The following is a 20,817-nucleotide window of genomic DNA, read 5'->3' as shown; positions in this document are numbered from 1 at the left end:
TCTATGCTTGTAGCTGCCACCATCTCCTGTAGCAGTGAATTCCATGTGTTAATCACCCTTTGGATGAAGTACTTCCTTTTATCCATTCTAACTCTTCTGAGATTAGGTGGGTGGCAACCCAGCAGATGGCCTTCTTAGGGTAGCACCAAAGCTCTGGAAACTCTCTTCCCCAAGAAAATTCTCCTCTCCACTTCTGCTGCCCTATTCCACCAGTGGATGAAAACTTTTTCGTTTAGTTTGGGATTCCCTCAGCGAACCCACTTTCCTCCCCCAGTTTTATCTCATTTTTTACATTTTTAAAGTTCTGGGTGCTGGTCTGTGTGGCTTTTAAGGGGAGATTTTGATTGATATGCTTTAATTTGTCAGCAGTCTTGAGGGCAAAAAGGCCAGGGTAAAAATCTTGTTAATGGATAAATACACGTAAGCCAGAGTGGGCTAGTTCACCAGGAGGTGGTGGGCTCTCCTTCCTTGGAGGTTTTTAAACAGAGGTTAGATGTCCATCTGACAGCAATGAGGATCCTGTGAATTTAGGGGGAGGTGTTTGTGAGTTTCCTGCATTGTCCAGGGGGTTGGACTAAATGACCCTGGAGGTCCCGTCCAACTCTATGATTCTAAGGGTTCCAGGTAGGGATGTGCATTCGGCTAAAACCAAGCTGAAAATATATCTGAGATACATTCGGATCCTCCACACAGACATGGGAGTTTTCAGGATAGCAAAAAATTTGGGTTCTAAAATATCTGGGGAATACTTGGGATTAACCACGAATATAACAATCAGGTGTTAGCAGGCTCCCATTGACATTTCCTCCATTTTCAACCGCCTGCTCCCGTGTTTATGTCTCTGGGGCTTGGTATGGGCCTGCCAGGCTGCAAAAGGTAAGACCTGTCACTTTCGAGTGCTTTTGTTGTTTTTTAAAAGTCTGTTCTTTGCTGGAGTTGGTTTGCGTATAGTTTGAGGGTGTGGATTCTCGAGTCTTCCATCGCCTGAGAGTCACATGCATCACACAGCTTGAGATTCACATGTTTTACAGAGGTCGGGTTCGGCAGTAACTTCAATGGGGTTCCTATGAGGGAGATTCTTGCATGTTACATTTTTTATGTCCCCCTCCCCTCATGGGAAGCAGTGGAGGGTGGCTGAGGGCACCTTCTTCAGGGCTTTTAGTCCAACTGACATGACATTTGGTGGGCTTTTTTAAGCAGGAGTCCCCAACCCCCGGTCTGTGGTCCGGTCCCAGTCCGTGGCCTGTTAGCAGCCAGTCCATAAGTTGTATAATTACTTCATTATATATTATAATGTAGTAGTAGTAGCAGTAATAATAATAATATAACATTGGATTTATATCCTGCCCTCCACTCCGAATTTCAGAGTCTCAAGAGTGGCTCACAATCTCCTTTACCTTCTCCCCTCCCACCCCCACAACAGACACCCTGTGAGGTGGGTGGGGCTGAGAGAGCTCTCCCAGAAGCTGCCCTTTCAAGGATAACTCTGCGAGAGCTATGGCTGACCCAAGGCCATTGCAGCAGCTGCAAGTGGAGGAGTGAGAAATCAACCCCGGTTCTCCCAGATAAGAGTCCGCACACTTAACCACCACACCAAACTAATAGAAATAAAGTGCATAATCATCCCGAAACCATCGCCCCCACTCCCCGGTCTGTGGAAAAATGGTCTTCTACAAAACCGGTCCCTGGTGTCAAAAAGGTTGGGGACCACTGTTTTAAAGGACAGGTATCAGCAATTTCTCTGCAGTTCTGGTGCCAATGTCTTTAAAAGTATCTTCCTGCGCCTCGAAAAAATTCCCCAAAGGGAATTATGGAGCAGAAAAATATGGAAACTTCTCCCCCCAAATCCAGATCCAAATATCATATTGGTATATGGAATCCTGGATACTGGGAACACTGATATTTTCCAGCTCCGATAATCCTGTATTTTAAAAATACCAATTTTTCCTTTTTTTGGGTGGGGGGGGGGAGTTTGTGCTGCATGTACCTAGTCCTAGGCACCTGAAGTAGTGAGCTGTGACTCAGGAAAACTCATGCTGTAGTGTAGGGGTGTCAAACTCCTTTATGATGAGGGCTGGATCAGACATAAATGAGACCTTGTTGGGCGGGCCACGCATGTCATAAAATGTAATGCCAGGTAGCAGAGATATAAACTTTATAAAAGGACACAAACATTTTTTTAAAGCCTAAAACATACTTAAAAGATTAGCACTCCTGCAATCTCTGATAACTGATATTTCTTGCTCTGAATTATTGCACCAAAAACTAGAGACAATGTCTGTGCTGTAGCAATCTTCAGTATGCTGTTCAGGTGTGTATCTGTAAGTTGCAAACCTGACAAAGCAAGCTGTGATACAGAAGGAAGAAAGAGAGAGGGAGAAGGAAGCAGATGACAGCCAGTTGCTCAGGGACCTGATAGGAACCCTCCGGGGGTCTCATTCGGCCCCTGGGCTGCATGTTTGACACCCCTGCATTAAAGTGTCAAGTCATCGAGAAATATGCACAGAGGTATGACTCAGCACAAATGGAGGTCAGCCAAAACTTACTGGTTGAGGTTCCAGAACCGCTCAAGATAGTTGTCAGCTCTTCTCAACTCGCCCGTTTCTTCGTTGATCAGTTCGATTCCATAAAAGCCCAGCATGAGCTTGTACGCTCGGACAAACCTCTCCATGACTTCCTTGGATTTCTTGAAGGCCTGAAATAGACAGAGTGTCAAATGCCCTGTGTCTGGGACACATGGATCTAGGGGGGCGGAGGAGGAGACTCTAGGGACAGGATAGAAGAAAACTTGCATGGAAACACATGAAGTCCAGATTTTAATGTAATTTACAGCAGGGCTTTTGTTGTCGCAGGAACTCCTTTGCATATTAGGCCACACCCGTGATGTAGCCAATCCTCCTGGAGCTTACAGGAAGCCCTGTACGAAGAGCCCTATAAGCTCTTGGAGGATTGGCTACATCAGGAGTGTGTGGCCTAATATGCAAAGGAGTTCCTCCGACAATAAAAGCCCTGATTTATAGTAAGAGGTGTCAGTTATTAGAAACTGTTAAATAAACATAGTAGTGCAAGAGTGCTAATTTTTAAGCCTATTTTATTTTAAGTTTTAAAAAAGGTATTTCATTGTGTTTGTCTGCATCCTTTATAAAGTTTGTATCTTCACTACCTGGCATTACATTTTATGACACACTTGGCCCAGCAAGGACTTATTTATGTCAGATCCATCGCTCATAACGAAGGAGTCCGACACCGCTGAGTCCTAAGTCATCTTCTGGCCGCACATATCAGACTGTTAAGCAGTGTGGTGTAGTGGTTAAGGCGTAGGACTAAGATCTGGAAGACCCAGATTCGAATCCCCCCATCTGCCGTGGAAGCCTGCTGCGGGACCCTGGGCCAGTCACACACTCTCAACCTAACCTACCTCACAGGGTTGTGGTGAGGATAAAATGGAGAAGAGTGATATAAGCCACCTTAGGTCCCCCCATTGGGAAGAAAGGCAGGATACAAGCAAGTAAGGTTAAAAAGTGCGGCTTGCAGCAATTCTGCAGAAACCTGTGCCATGAAGAGGACTCCTGCCACCAGGCGTCATTTTGTAGAAAAACAGGTGGTGCTCATTAGCATAACACATTAGCATTTGCCACACACCCCCTGCAACCAGCCCAAAGCAACCTGACGCAAGGAAAGAAAGCCCCAGGTGAGCAAGGCCTGCATGGGCTGGCTAGAGATTCAGACAGCCCAAGCAGGCCTAGCTTGCCTGGGGCTCTCCTGGGCTGCCCCCCCTCCCCCAGTCCAAAGGCCAGCAAGCCACCTGCTGCCCAAAATCACATAAGAAGTGGAGAAAGGGTGGTATGGGCTTCTTCAGGGGTTAATGAGGGCTGCTAGGGATGTCGTAAAGCCCCTGGTGGCTGGCTGGCTGCCTGCTCTCCTAATCCAGGGATTGCTATAAAGTTGCACCTGCTATTCAATGTACGCGGGGAGGAAGAGGGAGAACCGTCAGAAAGGTTCAGGAGCTGTGCTCCTGCTGAATCTGAGACCTGCCTTTTACAGAGAAAGCTCCCTTCTGCAAAGCTGTCTGCTGAGTCAGATCCTTCATCTACCAAGGTTAGTATTGCCAACTCTGACTGGCAGCAGCTCTCCAGAGTCAGAGGTCCTTCACATCACCTGCTACCTGATCTTTTTTTAACTGACAATGCCAGGAATTGGAACCTGGGATCTTCTGAATTCATAGAAGACAATCTTATCACACAGCAACAATCTCTCCCCTCCCCAAATTTCCTGGTCAGCGGTGGGATGCTCAGGGGAAACCAAGAGATCCTGCTGCGTGAAACCTGGCAACGCTCAAAAGGAACCTGCTGCAGGAAGAGAATCCAAAATGGCCACCAAAGCCCTGACTCCTACCTGGATCTCTTTACACGTGAGAAGCTTTGCACGCCAGTTCATCCCTTGTTCGCGTAAAGGGAACAGCCTTGAAAGGAAGAGACATGCCTCGGTTTAATACATAATAATAATAATATTTTATTTTTATATCCCGCCCTCCCCGCCAAGCGGGCTCAGGGCGGCTAACAGACATGGGAGTCCCATGATTCATATAAAACAACATAAACAATTTTAAGTATATCAATTACAAATAAATTATTTAAAATAGATAAAATATATAAAATAGGTGCTAAAATACTGTAATCATAATGTACACAAAATGGCTAGGTGTCCGCTCGTTGGATTAATCAGGTTCTATCTCGAATGCCAGCTGGAAAAGAAATGTTTTGCAAGCCCTGCGGAATTGGTTCAAGTCCCGCAGGGCTCGCACCATCTCTGGAAGGTCGTTCCACCAGCGAGGGGCTATCACCGAGAAGGCCTGCTCCCTAGTAGCCTTCAACCTAACTTCTCTTGGCCCAGGGATTGTTAGTAAGTTCTGAAAACTAGATCTCAGTGCTCTCTGGGGCACATATGGGGAGAGGCGGTCCTTTAGGTAGGCAGGTCCTCGGCCATATAGGGCTTTAAAGGTGATAACCAGCACCTTATAGTGAACACGGTATACATAAAGCAGGGCAGGCGGAAAGTCACAGATCAAACACAGAACAACAACAAAAAATTAAATTCGAAAAACAGCAGAATGCGGGGACAGACAGAACGTCACGATTCATGACTATGAAGTGCACAACTCAACTCACTAATGGGGCTTCCCTTGACCCTGCTCCAGAAACTCCAGCGGTTGCAAAATGCAGCAGCCCGGTTGTTGGCATCGAGGTCTATGCGGGCGTGGGTGCATCCGGTGCTGCGCGAACTGCACTGGCTACCTCTTGAGTAACGGATCCAGTTCAAGGTGTTGGTCCTTACCTTTAAGGTCCTTTATGGCCAGGGGCCTGCATATCTTCAGGACTGCCTCTCGCCATATGAACACCACACCCCTCCCCTGGCTCGGAGGTCTGCTGCTCAACACCTTCTCATAGTCCCTGATCCTAAAGATGCCCAGCTGGCTTCAATGAGGGCCAGGGCCTTTTTACTCTGGGCCCCTACCTGGTGGAATGAGATCCCACTGGAGATCCGGGCCCTGCGGGACTTTATCAAAGTTTTGCAGGGCCTGTAAGAAGGAGCTCTTCCGCCAGGCTTTTAATTAATCCAGCGGGCGTCCTCTGAAAGTCATCGCTTCCCCCAGCATTTCACCATTATGGTGTTATGTCATGCTGCTAGCCGTCAGCTGCGTGCTGCTTACTGTGCTGTTCCTGTTTGTAATGTCTGTTTTTACAGTATTGTCTTATTGTTGTGAGCTGCCCTGAGCCCGCTTGCGGGATAGAAGAAGAAGAAGATATTGGATTTATATCCCACCCTCCACTCTGAAGAGTCTCAGAGCGGCTCACAATCTCCTTTCCCTTCCCCTCCCCGCCCAACAGACACCCTGTGAGGTAGATGAAGATATTGGATTTATATCCCGCCCTCCACTCCGAAGAGCCTTAGAGCGGCTCACAATCTCCTTTCCCTTCCTCCCCCACAACAGACACCCTGTGAGGTGGGCGGGGCTGGAGAGGGCTCTCCCAGCAGCTGCCCTTTCAAGGACAGAGAACGGCCTACAATCTCCTTTCCCTTCCTCCCCCACAACAGACACCGTGTGAAGTGGGTGGGGCTGAGAGGGCTCTCACAGCAGCTGCCCTTTCAAGGACAACCTCTGCCAGAGCTATGGCTGACCCAAGGCCATTCCAGCAGCTGCAAGTGGAGGAGAGGGGAATCAAACCCGGTTCTCCCAGATAAGAGTCCGCACACTTAACCACTACACCAAACTGGCTCTCCAAACTGGATAGGGTGGGGTATAAATCTAAAAATTAAATTAAACGAATGTTCAGATGAGGATATGAAGAAGCTGTTTAGAAATAAAAACTACAATTTTTTTTTTTAAAAATCTGTACTAGTTGTGTGGCCTATTGAATTTGTTCGGCTTGCGTGGAAACTTTTACTTGTGGAGAGACGTTCCAAAGATGTCTTCGTTTCTGGGTGTTGTATCCAGGTCTTCTTCGTAGGAACTCCTTTGCATATCAGGCCGCACCCCCTTGATGTAGCCAATCCTCCTGGAGCTTTCACTAGACACTGTAAGAAGAGCCCTGCAAGCTCTTGGAGGATTGGCTACATTGGGGTGTGTGGCCTAGTATGCAAAGGAGTTCCTGCTACAAAAAAAGGCCTGGTTGTATCTATTTACCTTAATGCCCCATCACATCCCAAGGGCTCAAACCGGGAAAATAAAGAAGTATTTTCTCCAATTCGTAACACCTAGGAGAACCATATATGCTGATATGAGCTCCTTAGGGTAAGGCCAGGATTGAACACAATTAAGGTCAAAAATTCAGTAGAGAAGAGCAAGCGCCTAGCCTCTAGTAGCACCTCAAAGGCCAACAAAATTTGGAGCAGGGTATGGTCTTTTGTGAGTCGCTGTGCCCTTGGAGCACTGCCTCACAAAAGCTCATACCCTGCCAGGATTTTTGAGTCTTTTAAGGTGCAGCTGGAGTCTTGCTCTTTTCTGCTGTGAGAGCCAGCTTGGTGTAGCGGTTAAGCGTGCGGACTCTTATCTGGGAGAACCGGGTTCGATTCCCCACTCCTCCACTAGCACCTGCTGGCATGGCCTTGGGTCAGCCACAGCTCTTGCAGAGCTGTCCTAGAAAGGGCAGCTGCTGTGAGAGTTCTCTCAGCCCCACCCACCTCACAGGGTGTCTGTTGTGGGGGAGGAAGGGAAAGGAGGTTGTGAGTTGCTCCCAGACTGTGAGATCTGGAGTAGAGAGCGGGATATAAATCCAATATCATCATCATCATCTTTAATTTTAACTTTTTACTCTTATTGAAGGATGGTGGGATTTCTGGTGGCAACCAGGAGTATCCTGGCTGGGCCAAGCAGGCCGGAAGCACCACCAGGGGAAGGGCCTTGGCCACCACACCCTGCCTGTTAGCCTTCCAATGGGATGCTGCATTGGGAGCCCATCCGGAACTCATTTGAATATCAGACTACACCCCCCTAACAGCACCATTATTCCACACAGGGCTTTTCTGTAGAGAAAGCCCAGCAGAAACTCATTTGCATACTAGGTCACACCCCCCTGGTATATCCCATTGTTTCACACAGGGCTTTTAAGCCCAGCAGGAACTCATTTGCATATTAGGCAACACCCCCTGACACCAAGCCAGCCGGAACTGCATCCCTGAGCCTTCCTGCTCAAAAAAAAAAAAAGAAGCCCTGGATTTGACCCAGCAGGGCTCAGCTTCCTTGCTGAAGGATGCTCTGGGTCAGACTGCGAAAGAAAGAGGGGACAAGACAGAAGGAGAGGAAAGAGCAGCACCATTTCAGACGCTGTTACAATCTGCAAGCAGAACTACTGACCACTGAATGTAGGAATGGTTTTCTTCCATGACCGCATAATCGTGCTGCCACGTCTCGAGGAGGTCTTCTATAAGGAGGCCTAGAAAAAAAAGGAAAACGGATGTGGTTGGGAAGTTGGGGAAAAGGTAGATGCGCTTTCAGATCTCTTTGGGGAAAGACAACTGGCCTCGGGCAGCAAAGAATGATTGGCTTTTATGCCCTGCTTTCCTCTACCTTTAAGCGGCCCCGTGGCGCAGAGTGGTAAAGCAGCAGTACTGTGGTCTGAACTCTCTGCTCACGACCTGAGTTCGATTCCGGCGGAAGCTGGATTCAGGTAGCCGGCCCAAGGTTGACTCAGCCTTCCATCCTTCCGAGGTCAGTAAAATGAGAACCCAGCTTGCTGAGGGGAAAGTGTAGGACTGGGAAAGGCAATGGCAAACCACCCTGTAAAAAGTCTGCCATGAAAACGTTGTGAAAGCAACGTCACCCCAGAGTCGGAAACAACTGGTGCTTGGACAGGGGACCTTTCCTTTCCTTCCTCTACCTTGGCCCCGTGGCGCAGAGTGGTAAAGCAGCAGTACTGCAGTACTGTGATGTGAACTCTCTGCTCGCGAACTGAGTTCGATCCCAGCAAAAGCTGGTTCAGGTAGCCGGCCCTAGGTTGATTCAGCCTTCCATCCTTCCGAGGTCGGTAAAATGAGTCCCCAGCTTGCTGGGGGGAAAGCGTAGATGACTGGGGAAGGCAATGGCAAACCACCCCGTAAAAAGTCTGCCGTGAAAACGTTGTGAAAGCAACATCACCCCAGATTTGGAAACGACTGGTGCTTGCACAAGGGATCTTTCCTTTCCTTCCTCTACCTTTAATTTAATTTTTCGATTTATATCCTGCCCTATCCCACAAGCGGGCTCTGGGCGGCTTACAACATTAAAAAATCTTACAAAACATCAAACTAGATAATCTCATAATTACAGAACTGACAAAAACCATGATCCACAACATTGGCAACAAGTCATAAACCACATATAGGCTGGTAATGTTCAGCATAACATAAGCATAAGGGGCTGGGGGCAGCGAGGATTTCAGGGGACACCTGCTGGATCAATTAAAAGCCTGGCGGAAAAACTCTGTCTTACAGGCTATGCGAAACTTAGATAAGTCCCACAGGGCCCGGATCTCCAGCAGGAGCTTATTCCACCAGGTAGGGGCCTGGACCGAAAAGGCCCTGGGCCTTGTTGAAGCCAGTTGGGCATCCTTTGGCCCAGGGATCACAAAAAGATCTTGTGCAGCTGCCCTAAGAGTCCGGGGGGGGGGGCTCATATGGGGAGAGGCAGTCCCGAAGATATGCAGGCCCCAGGCCGTAAAGAGAGAGCCAGTTTGGTGTAGTGGTTAAGTGTGCGGACTCTTATCTGGGAGAACCGGGTTTGATTCCCCACTCCTCCACTTGCACCTGCTGGAATGGCCTTGGGTCAGCCATAGCTCTGGCAGAGGTTGTCCTTGAAAGGGCAGCTGCTGGGAGAGCCCTCTCCAGCCCCACCCACCTCACAGGGTGTCTGTTGTGGGGGAGGAAGGGAAAGGAGATTGTGAGCCACTCTGAGACTCTTCGGAGCGGAGGGCGGGATATAAATCCAATATCTTCTTCTTCTTCTTCTTCTAAAGGCCCTTAAAGGTAAGGACTTTTTCAGACTACCTTAAGGAGTCTCAGAGCAGCTTACAATTTCCTTTCCCTTCCTCTCCCCGCAACAGGCCTTGTGAGGCAGGTGCGGCTGAAGGAGTTCAGAGAAAACTGTGACTGGGTTGAGGTCACCCAGCAGGCTTCACGTGTCTCAAAGAGGCTTACAACTGTCTTGCCTTCCCCCACAACAAGCACTTTGTGAGGGAGGCAGGGGCTGACAGAACTCAGAGAGAATGGTAACTGGCCCAAGATCACCCAGCTGGTTTCACGCGGCGGAAGAATGGAGAATCCAACCCGGTTTGCCAGATTAGAGTCCACAGCTCTTAACTGCAACACCATGCTGGCTCTCAAAGATCTAGCACGTTGTAGTGGACAGAAAAATCAGGCTCTGATCTGGGAGATCCATGTTTAAATCCACACTCTGCTATGACACTTGATGGGTGACATGAGACTGGTGACTCTTTCAGCCTGACCCACCTCACAGGGTGGTTGTGAGAGTAAAATGTTTCTTACGCTAAGCAAGTTTTGCCACCTCTGATTCACCTACTGATACTGGCCCATCTAGCTCCAGAAATCTACTAAAGTGATCATTCACTTTTAATCCACCACCGACCATACAATATTATCACTGAATGCCAGTCAGAAAAGCCAGGGAAGGAAAACAGCTCTCCAATCAAGACAAATATATATTCCTATAGATGTAATGATGACCCATGCATATTACAGTGTGGTACACATGCATGAGCCAACATTGTGTCGAGGTTGCTGCGTGCATTGGGCTTGATACACTGAGGGGATAGTAGGCTTAGAGAAATCAGTGTTGGTAATAAGACAGAAAACCCAGGTCTTGATTCAGTCCAGGAGAACACACTGTCTTGAGCTACATTATCGGTGGCAATTCAGCAGTCTCTTTTTCTAATCTCCCTTTGAAATTCCTTTGTAAGAGCACTGCTACTCATAGGTCAACAACTGAATGTCCTGGAAATTTAAAATACTACTGGTTTTTGAAAGTTGTGGTTTCTAATGTCAGACTTGTTTCCATTGACACTTTGTCACAGGGACTGGCCTGTTAGATCAATGCAGAGGGTGGACAGGCATAGCTGACTTTACTTCTCATTTCCTTATTGTCTCCTTTGCAACTACCACAGCAACTTCTCTCCACTCTGTTTTGTGGAGTATCAGGCATGCATGAAACTTTACTCTGGATCTGGGGCGGCCAAACTTGCTTAACACAAGAGCCACACGGAATAAATGCCAAATGTTTGAAAGTCGCAAGACATGAATGTCAGAGGTTTGAGAGCCAGAAGGTGGAAAGAAGTAGATGGTGGGAGGGAGAGGCGGAAAGAAAGCAACTTTAACTTTAAATGCCTTCTCCAAGCTGCCGGCTGGCTTGGAGAAGCGATTTAAAGAGACAAATGCTTTCTCAGAGCTGGCCAACAGGGTAACAGGGGCTTCAAGAGCCAGACAACATGAAATAGCTGCAGTTTTGTCACCCCGCTCTAGATAAACAACACTTTCCCCCCATCCGCTCCTCTACCTCCACATCCCGCCCCTTGCTCTAGACTGGGAAAGGAGCATTTCCATTCATTCATTTATAGCCCACTTTTCTCCCCCACCAAGATTCACAGCTGCTTTGAACATCGCTCACCCCTCTTTCTGTTTTCTCACAGCCGCCCTGTGAGGTAGGCTAGGCTGAGAGTTTGTGACAGGCCCAAGGTCACCTGGTGAGCTGCCATGGCAGAAGTGGGGATTTTGAACCTGGGTCTATCTACAACACACTGGTTCTCCAGTGTGTGCTACTGACTCTATCCCGATATGTCAGAGCTGCTGTTTTCCTCTTCCAGGGAAAACGCTGAAGGGAGGTGCATATTTTTCCTCTGCAGAGCAGGGCCTTTTTTGTAGCAGGAGCTCATTTGCATATTAGGCCACACCTCCCCGATGTAGCCAGTCCTCCAAGAGCTTACAGTAGGCCCTGTACGAAGAGCCCTGTAAGTTCTTGGAGGACTGGCTACATCAGAGGGGTGTGGCCTAATATGCAAAGGAGCTCCTGCTACAAAATGAGCCTTGCTGCAGAGTAAGTTAAATCTGGGGCCTGAGAGATTGGTTTGCTTTGGTAAAACAGCAGAGTAGCCGTTTCCCCATAATGTTGCTTGGTACGAGATGCAATTTTGTGACTTAGTATCTGGAAATCACTTAAGCACATTTCTGGGCCTGGGGGAGAAATCTAGAACGCGGGAATGAATCCTCAGAGCGACATAAAGCAGCTCTCCTGGGCTGGTTGCTGAGAGAAACGGCAAGCAAGGAGAAAGGGCTGCCTCAAATAATAAATTATCCTCCATTTGCCCACCAGAGTTCCGAGGGCCCCTCTGGGTTCGTTGATTACCCCCTAGAGGGCCATATAGGCTCTGTTTAAAAACCACTTGCTCTGTTCTCGAGGTTCCTTAAAAACAAATGTTTATTTCAACATGAGCTTTTGTGAGTCACAGCTCAGTTTCAACGATTCCCAAAAGCTCATATTGACATAAACATTATTGGTCTCTAAAGTGCCTCTGAACTTTCAGGTTTTTTTGTTACTGATGTTAAGAACATAAGAGAAGCCATGTTGGATCAGGCCAATGGCCCATCCAGTCCAACACAGTGTCACACAGTGGCCAAAAAAACCAGGCGCCATCAGGAGGTCCACCAGTGGGGCCAGGACACTAGAAGCCCTCCCACTGTTGCCCCCCCCCCCCAAGCACCAAGAATACAGAGCATCACTGCCCAGAAAGAGAGGTCCAACAATACGCTGTGGCTAATAGCCGCTGATGGACCTGTGCTCCAGATGTTTATCCAATCCCCTCTTGAAGCTGTCTATGCTTGTATCTGCCACCACCTCCCACGGCAGTGAATTCCACACGTTAATCACCCTTTGGGTGAAGAAGGACTTCCTTTTATCTGTTCTAACCTGACTGCTCAGCAATTTCATTGAATGCCCATGAGTTCTTGTGTTGTGAGAAAGGGAGAAAAGTACTTCTTTCTCTACCTTCTCTATCCCATGCATAATCTTGTAAACCTCTATCATGTCACCCCGCAGTCGACGTTTCTCCAAGCTAAAGAGCCCCAAGCGTTTTAACCTTTCTTCATAGGGAAAGTGTTCCAAACCTTCAATCATTCTAGTTGCCCTTTTTCCAATGCTATAATATCCTTTTTGAGGTGTGGTGACCAGAATTGTACACAGTATTCCAAATGAGACTGCATCATCGATTTATACAGGGGCATTATGATGCTGGCTGATTTGTTTTCAATTCCCTTCCTAATAATTCCCAGCATGGCGTTGGCCTTTTTTATTGCAATCGCACACTGTCTTGACATTTTCAGTGAGTTATCTACCACGACCCCAAGATCTCTCTCTTGGTCAGGCTCTGCCAGTTCACAACCCATCAACTTGTATTTGTAGCTGGGATTCTTGGCCCCAATGTACATTACTTTGCACTTGGCCACATTGAATCTCATCTGCCATATTGACGCCCACTCACCCAACCTCAACAGATCCCTTTGGAGTGCCTCACAATCCTCTCTGGTTCTCAGCGGCATTATGATACTGGCTAATTTGTTTTCAGTTTGTTGTTGTGAGAGACTAACATGACCACCCCTTTTCTAATAGACTTGAGAACCTAGCTACACAATGCGTTATTTCCGGGTCCACCCCAGGTCTAGCCAAGCACACACGTGCTTCAGAATTTAATTACGAATCGAAACATTCTCCCCCCACTCCCCCATGGTTCAAGGAAGCTTACGAGAACCGTTAAGTTCAAACTAAAAATAAAACAGCAACCCCCCAATCCCTCCCCCTCTCAAAAGAGTCCTGCCATTCACCCCCCCTGAGAAGCCCAGGCAGGCAGGCCTTGCAGCACATTCTGAGGATCTCCAAGGAGAGGACCCCCCCCACCTTTTCGGGTTGCCCATTCCACAGAGCTGGAGCCACAACGGAAAAGGCCCCGGCTCTGATCGATGCCAGACAGGGCACCCTTAAGTAGTGGGCAGCTGACAAGATGGCTGCCTGACCATTGTGGCTGGCACACCCAGGGAAGGTGATGGTACTCAGTTTAAACTTTGTTTCTCAGGCACATGAGGACCAATTTGAATCAGGACCACAGAATGTGGGGAGAGCAGCCATTTTCCTGACTTGGGAAACAGCTGTTTGTCCTAACGGGGACACTTACGAATACTGATGGTCTACACGAGGGGTGTCGAACTCATTTGTTATGAAGTAGAAGAAGACTGCAGATTTATACCCTGCCCTTCTCTCTGAATCAGAGCGGCTTACAATCTCCTATATCTTCTCCCCCCGCAACAGACACCCTGTGAGGTGAGTGGGGCCGAGAGGGCTCTCACAGCAGCTGAAAGTGCGGTGAGGAATCAAACCCGGTTCTCCCAGATAAAAGTCCACGCACTTAACCATTACACCAAACTGGCTCTCTGCCAATCTGAGTAGACAAGATTGATGGACTGATGGCACGATGCAGTGTTAAAGCAGTTTCAGTTGTTTCTTTGTGTAACTGAAACACGATTACCTCCTACAGCAAGGGCCAGCAGAAAACCTGATCCCTTGGGCAGCCATTTCGCCAAGAAAACAAAACAAAGCCGAGGCACTTACCACGAGGCACGAACGAGATTTCGTTTTTGTAAAAGCTCAGATTCCACATTTCGTCCTCTTTGGCTTCGGTGTCTGTTTCTTCCAAATCCTGAGGGAGACATTGAGAAGCAGCATTCAGCAATGAAACACTAATGTTAGAAACAATGGAACAACAATCAAAGAACATCAGAAGAGCCCTGTAGGATCAGACTGATAGTCCGTCAAGTTCAGCATCCTGTCTCACACAGTGGCCCCAACCAGTTCCTCTGGAGGCCAAACAACAGGGCATAGAGGCTGAGGCCTGCCCCTGATGTTGCCTCCTGCCTCTGGGATTCAGAGGTTTAGTGCCTCTGAATGTGGAGGCTCTCCTCAGCCACCATGGCTAGGAGCCATTGAAAGACTTAGTAGAAATGGCCACTGACAGATCTATCTAGTTCACCTGTCTTCAAATTGGTGTCCCAGGACTCTTACCTTATATGACCTGGGACACCCAGCCAACTAGATATGTCTGTCAGTGGCTACTAGCCATGGCTATTAGATCTTTTAATGACTCCTAGCCCTGGCGACTGAGGGGAACCTTCACATTCAGAGGCACTGATCCTCTGAATCCTAAAGCCAGGAGGTAACATCAGTGGAAAGGCCTCTATGCCCTGTATGACCCAGGATATACCAGATGGGAGTCCCACATGGGATTGATATTGGTCTGGAGCTATTTCGTTTGTTCGAAATCGGTGCAGTTGGCAAATGATACCGAATTATTCGAGAGCGAAAGGCAAGGCGAATCGATCTAAACTGGGTAAGGAGCTCTCTAAGCTGGGTAACAATCTGGGAGACAAAAGTTCAAGATGGGTAAACGTAAGGTGATGCACGCTGAAATAATCCTAACCTTAAATATACGCTGATCGAGCCTGAACGGGCCGAGCCAGAGAGATCTTAAGGTTGTAGTGGAAAGCTCAAAGAAAATGCTAACGCAGCACGCAGCCAATAAAGAGGAAAATCCCATGCTGGGGATTATTAGAAAAGGGAATGAAATAAAGTGGCCAGTGTTGTAGCGTGCGTGCATATGAGCATGTCAAGTGCTATCAACCTGCTTCTGACTTATGACCGACCTATATATTGTCCTCCAAAACATCTTATCGTTAACAGCCTTGCTGAGGTCTTGCAGACCGAGGCTGGGGCTTCCCTGACAGAGTCCATCCATCTCGTGTTGGGTCTTCCTTTTTTCCTGCTGCTTTCCACTTTGTCCTTGCATTATTGTCTTTGCCAGTGACTCGTATTGTTATGCCTATATAGAAAACGACGGCGTGGCCTCACTGTCTGACAAGTAACCTACTGAATTTGGGGACTGGATAAACATGTGGAGCAGAGGTCCATCAGTGGCTATTCAGCCACAGGGTACAGATGGAACTCTGTCTGGGACAGTGATGCTCTGTATTCTTGGTGCTTGGGGTGCAACAGCGGGAGGGCTTCTAGTGTCCTGGCCCTACTGATGGCGCATGGATTTTTTGGCCACTGTGACAAGAGTGTTGGACTGGATGGGCCATTGGCCTGATCCAACAGGGCTTCTCTTATGTTCTTATGTGACACAGAGTGTTGGACTGGAGGGGCCATTGGCCTGATCCAACAGGGCTTCTCTTATGTTCTTATGTGACACAGAGTGTTGGACTGGATAGGCCACTGGCCTGATCCAACAGGGCTTCTCTTATGTTCTTATGTGACACAGAGTGTTGGACTGGAGGGGCCACTGGCCTGATCCAACAGGGCTTCTCTTATGTTCTTATGTGACACAGAGTGTTGGACTGGAGGGGCCACTGGCCTGATCCAACAGGGCTTCTCTTATGTTCTTATGTGACACAGAGTGTTGGACTGGATAGGCCACTGGCCTGATCCAACAGGGCTTCTCTTATCTTCTTATGTGACACAGAGTGTTGGACTGGAGGGGCCACTGGCCTGATCCAACATGGCTTCTCTTATGTGACACAGAGTGTTGGACTGGATGGGCCACTGGCCTGATCCAACAGGGCTTCTCTTATGTTCTTATGTGACACAGAGTGTTGGACTGGAGGGGCCACTGGCCTGATCCAACATGGCTTCTCTTATGTTCTTATGTGACACAGAGTGTTGGACTGGAGGGGCCACTGGCCTGATCCCACAGGGCTTCTCTTATGTTCTTATGTGACACAGAGTGTTGGACTGGATGGGCCATTGGCCTGATCCAACATGGCTTCTCTTATGTTCTTATGAATATAAAGCAGAATATTTAGATTTCCAAACTACTGAAAAAAACCCCAGATGAGAACCATGTTAAACTGCAACTTGAGATTTGAGTTGTTATCCTTTATAATATACTGAGTTATTATCCTTTATAGTCTCTTGTGGCTAGGAAGAATAGCTGAGATTTTTATCCTTTATAATATACTGAGTTATTATCCTTTATAATCTTTTTGCGGCTAGGCAGAACAACTATCATATAACTGGTTTTATTGCCCAATATCTTACTTCTATTTTGGAGTATTCCTCTTCATAAGGAGATCAATACTTTAAATCCGGGGACAACAAATCTTGTGAAATTTTTATGGCAAGGTCCTCTTAAGAGCGGCTGAGTTGTATCACCATCCGTTTTCCCCATTTAAAAGATGAATGAAGGTCTAAACTATCACATGTGAAGCAACACAGATTTACTTTCAGCTATGAAAGTCCAGAAAGAATTTCTGCAACTTCCCTTCATCCTGCCCGCTGAGCTGCACCTTTCAGAATACCCTGTTCTGCCCAGCTATTAAAAAGTGACAAAATATATTGCTATTTTTGTATTTTTTGAATGTGCATGGGTGTGTGCACCTGGAAGTCATGGTGACCTCTAGTGACTGACCCCTGCTGGAGGCCTGGAGGATATTCAATGAGATAGCTCAATACAGCCTGTCCCTGCATCCCAACTGCTGGTATTTCAAGGAGGTTTCCCATCCAAGTACTTCCCAGAGTTAGCCTTGCTTAGCTTCTGAGATCTGGAGATCGGTCTTGCCTGAGCTATCCAAGTCAGGGCATGCGGAACCCGTTTCAATCCCACTCACCGATGAATGCGGGAAAGGAATCTTTCAACTAGGTCAGGGGTCCTCAAACTACGGCCCGTGGGCCAGATGCGGCCCACTGAGGACATTTATGCGGCCCGCCAGGTTATGGCAAAATCAGATCGGAAGTGACGTTCGACCTAAACTCGCGTTAGCAACGCACACTTCCGGCACTGGGCTGAGGCGGCGGAGACAGAGTGTGAGGCGATACCGAGGTGAGGTGAGTTCCCAGGCCGGGGTGTGTGGTGTGGGGAAGGGAGAGAGATGCAGAAGATGGAGAACTGACGGCCCGCGGCCTTGTACAGTAACGGCAGTCCGGCCCTCCAACAGTCTGAGGGACAGTGAACTGGCCCCCTATTTAAAAAGTTTGAGGACCCCTGAACTAGGTAATGACATCATTGTGACAAGGGCAGAAACAGGAACACGTGATTCAACACCATACTGAGGCAATCCCCAAAGATCCAAACTCTGGCGGGTGAGCCAAACCACCCATAATTCAAGAGAGGGTCACCCCTTCCCAACCATCTCTGTTCAAAATAACAAACCTCAAAGAGACACATTCAAGCCTTCTTATAGTATTCCCACTGGACACATTCTGCGGCTCAGTGGAAGAACCTCTGCTTGGCATACAGAAGGTCCCAGGTTCAATCCCCAGCATCTCCAGTTTAAAAGGACTGGGCAGGAGGTGGGGCTTTTTGTGTAGCAGGAACTCCTTTGAGTATTAGGCCACACACCCCTGATGTAGCCAGTCCCCCAAGAGCTTACAGGGCTCTTAGCGTAGGGCCTACTGTAAGCTCCAGGATGATTGGCTACATCATGGGAATGCGGCACAATATGCAAAGGAGTTCCTGCTATGAAAAAAGCCCCAGCAGTAGGTCATGGGAAACACCCCTGCAGAACATCCTGGAGAGAAAACAACAGATTTATATCCCGCCCTTCTCTCTGAACCAGAGTCTCAGGGTGCATTCACACGCTACACTAAATTATACATTTTGCAACTGGATTTTTACCGAGTGTGAATAGCAAAAATCCAGTTGCAAAATGCATTATTTAGCATAGTGTGAACGCACCCTCAGAGCAGCTTACAATCTCCTTTATCTCCTTCCCCCACAACAGACACCCTGTGAGGTGAGTGGGGCTGAGAGAGCTCTTCCAGAAGCTGCCCTTTCAAGGACAACTTCTGCCAGAGCTATGGCTGACCCAAGGCCATTCCAGCAGCTGCAAGTGGAAGAGTGGGGGATCAAACCTGGCTCTCTCAGATAAGAGTCCATGCAATTAACCATTACACTAAACTGGCTCTCTCTGCCAACCTGAGTCGACAAGCAGCTGCCAGTCTGAGTAGACAATACTGATGGCACGATGCAGTGTTAAGGCAGCTTCAGTTGTGGCTTTGTGGGCCATGCGCTTCCAAGCAAGAAATTCTGTTTGACTTTGCCAAGGTGACGCTCTCCTCTATGCGGATGGGAATTCCACCAACCTCATCCTCCACCACCGGACTCAGAAGCTGAGCAAAGGAAATGACAGAACAAAGTCGGGGAGTCCAGTGACACCTTTAAGACCAACAAAGTTTAATTCTGGGTAAAGCTCTCCTGTGCACGCACACCCAAAAGCTCATACCCAGAATTAAACTTCGTTGGTCTTAAAGGTGCCACTGGCCTCCACAACTTTTTTTCTGTTGCTTTAGACCAGGGGTCCTCAAACTTTTTAAATAGGGGGCCAGTTCACTGTCCCTCAGACTGTTGGAGGGCCGACTGCCGTTACTGTACAAGGCCGCGGGCCGTCAGTTCTCCGTCTTCTGCATCTCTCTCCCTTCCCCACACCACACACCCCGGCCTGGGAACTCACCTCACCTCGGTATCCACCCCCTCAGCCCAGTGCCGGAAGTGTGTGTTGCTAACGCAAGTTTAGGTCGAACGTCACTTCCGGTCTGATTTTGCCATAACCCGGCGGGCCGCATAAACGTCCTCAGCGGGCCGCATCTGGCCCGCGGGCCGTAGTTTGAGGACCCCTGCTTTAGACCAACTCGGCTACCCGCCTTAATCTGTGTTCATTAAACAGTGACTGACAGCTGCAAGTCCTTACCGGGTAGTGATGTCTGTACCTCTGCATGTCTTTAGCAGCCATCCAGTTGCGTCTGCTTGTGCTCTAAGGAGAAGAAGAAGATATGGGATTTATACCCTGCCCTTCACTACCTGGAAGAGCCTCAGAGCAGCTTACAATCTCCTTCCCCTCTCCACAATAGACACCCTGTGAGGTAAATGGGGCTGAGAGAGCTCTTTCCACAACAGCTTCTGACAAGTTATGGCTGACCCAAGGACACACCAGCAGCTGCTTGTGGAGGAGTGAGGAAGAAAACCCAGTTCTCCCAGTCTGTGCACTTAACCACTACACCAAACTGGCTAAGGAGAAAGAAGAAATCAAAAGTTGGGGGAGAGGGGGGAGTCTAAATCACTAGAAACTGAACTTTCCCAGAGGGAAACAAAGCTCCCTTCTTTGTTTCTGGCAAAAATCACTTGACTTAGAAGGGTATAATTCTACCCAGGGGTGCACTGTTAACTAGGGATGGGCACAAACCAGTTCACAAGCCAGAATTTGGCATGAACTCGGCCCAATTAGAAGCCCCCAAACCAATGTTCAGGGAAAGAGCCTTCCCTGAACATTTCCCAGACTTTTGCCCAGTATGGCTGCCCAGGCCATTTCCGCCTAACAGTGGATGGGCGTGCCCCCCCTGCTGTTATCTGAACCTCAAAACGAACCGGAAGTTTTAGGTTTGTGCGCATCCCTACTGTTTGCTGCCCATCTTTTGACAACTAAACTTCGCCTTCATGGAGCCGACAGAATGGACTCCTTCGACTGTGCTGGATATAATGGCTGTCTTCTGCTACCGCATGGTGCTCCTTGTGTGCCGTGGCCCCCGCCAACACCTTTCTTGATGCCCCCAAGTGTTTTCAGGAGGCAGATATGACCAGGGGGGTTTTTGTAGCAGCGACTCCTTTGTATATTAGGCCACAAACCCCTGATGTAGCCAATCCTCCAAGAGCTTACAGGGCTCTTCTTACAGGGCCAACTGTAAGCTCCAGGAGGATTGGCTACATCGGGGAGGTGTCGCCTAATATGCAAAGGAGCTCCTGCTACCAAAAAAGCCCTGTATACGACCAAGCGGGGCTTCTACCCTGCAGGGCTCCTAACTGGCCACTGGAGATCCAACTGCCTGGGCAGATTTTTCAGAAGCTGCTTTGGCAACAGCTGCCACAAAGAGTCTTCGCTGCGTGACTGAAAGTGTGTCTGCAAGACAATATTTGCCAACCATACAATCCTTTCAAAAGACATCTTGTTAAACAGGGCTTCTTCTTGAAATGCCAAAACAGATGCTATGACCTCACTCCTGGATATTTCGCGGTTGGCCCTGCCTCTTGCAGCAGCCATTTTGTCACTGGCTCTGCCTCCTCCTGCAGCAGCCATTTGTCCTTGTGGCCACCACCACCACCACCCTGTCTCAGAATTCCAAAGGTGCCTGCAGGCTCAGAAAGTTTGGGGGTTTCCTCTAACCCAGAAGGGGATTGCCACTGAAGTAAGACGGACAGAAAGGAATCATTGGATCCAAGTTGTCAGGAGCAGGTAGTTGACTCC

At 48.4% G+C, this 20,817-nt stretch overlaps 1 protein-coding gene across 1 annotated transcript in view; it reads right to left on the bottom strand.

Annotated features, from left to right (window-relative positions):
• The window catches only part of OGFR (opioid growth factor receptor), a 39,617-nt gene that overhangs the window by 2,964 nt on the left and 15,836 nt on the right, over window positions 1–20,817 (bottom strand). Inside the window, exons 3-7 of the mRNA XM_060230647.1 lie at window positions 19,270–19,332; window positions 14,144–14,231; window positions 7,856–7,934; window positions 4,396–4,462; window positions 2,547–2,695 (exon numbers count right to left, since the gene is read on the bottom strand). Of these exons, the coding sequence (XP_060086630.1) occupies window positions 2,547–2,695; window positions 4,396–4,462; window positions 7,856–7,934; window positions 14,144–14,231; window positions 19,270–19,332 (446 nt within the window). The remainder of the gene's footprint in view (window positions 1–2,546; window positions 2,696–4,395; window positions 4,463–7,855; window positions 7,935–14,143; window positions 14,232–19,269; window positions 19,333–20,817) is intronic.

Source organism: Heteronotia binoei, chromosome 2 (genome assembly GCF_032191835.1).
Source record: "Heteronotia binoei isolate CCM8104 ecotype False Entrance Well chromosome 2, APGP_CSIRO_Hbin_v1, whole genome shotgun sequence".
NCBI lineage: Eukaryota > Metazoa > Chordata > Lepidosauria > Squamata > Gekkonidae > Heteronotia > Heteronotia binoei.
Note: the sequence above shows the minus strand (reverse complement) of the source record. Positions and strands in the feature narration are given on the sequence as shown.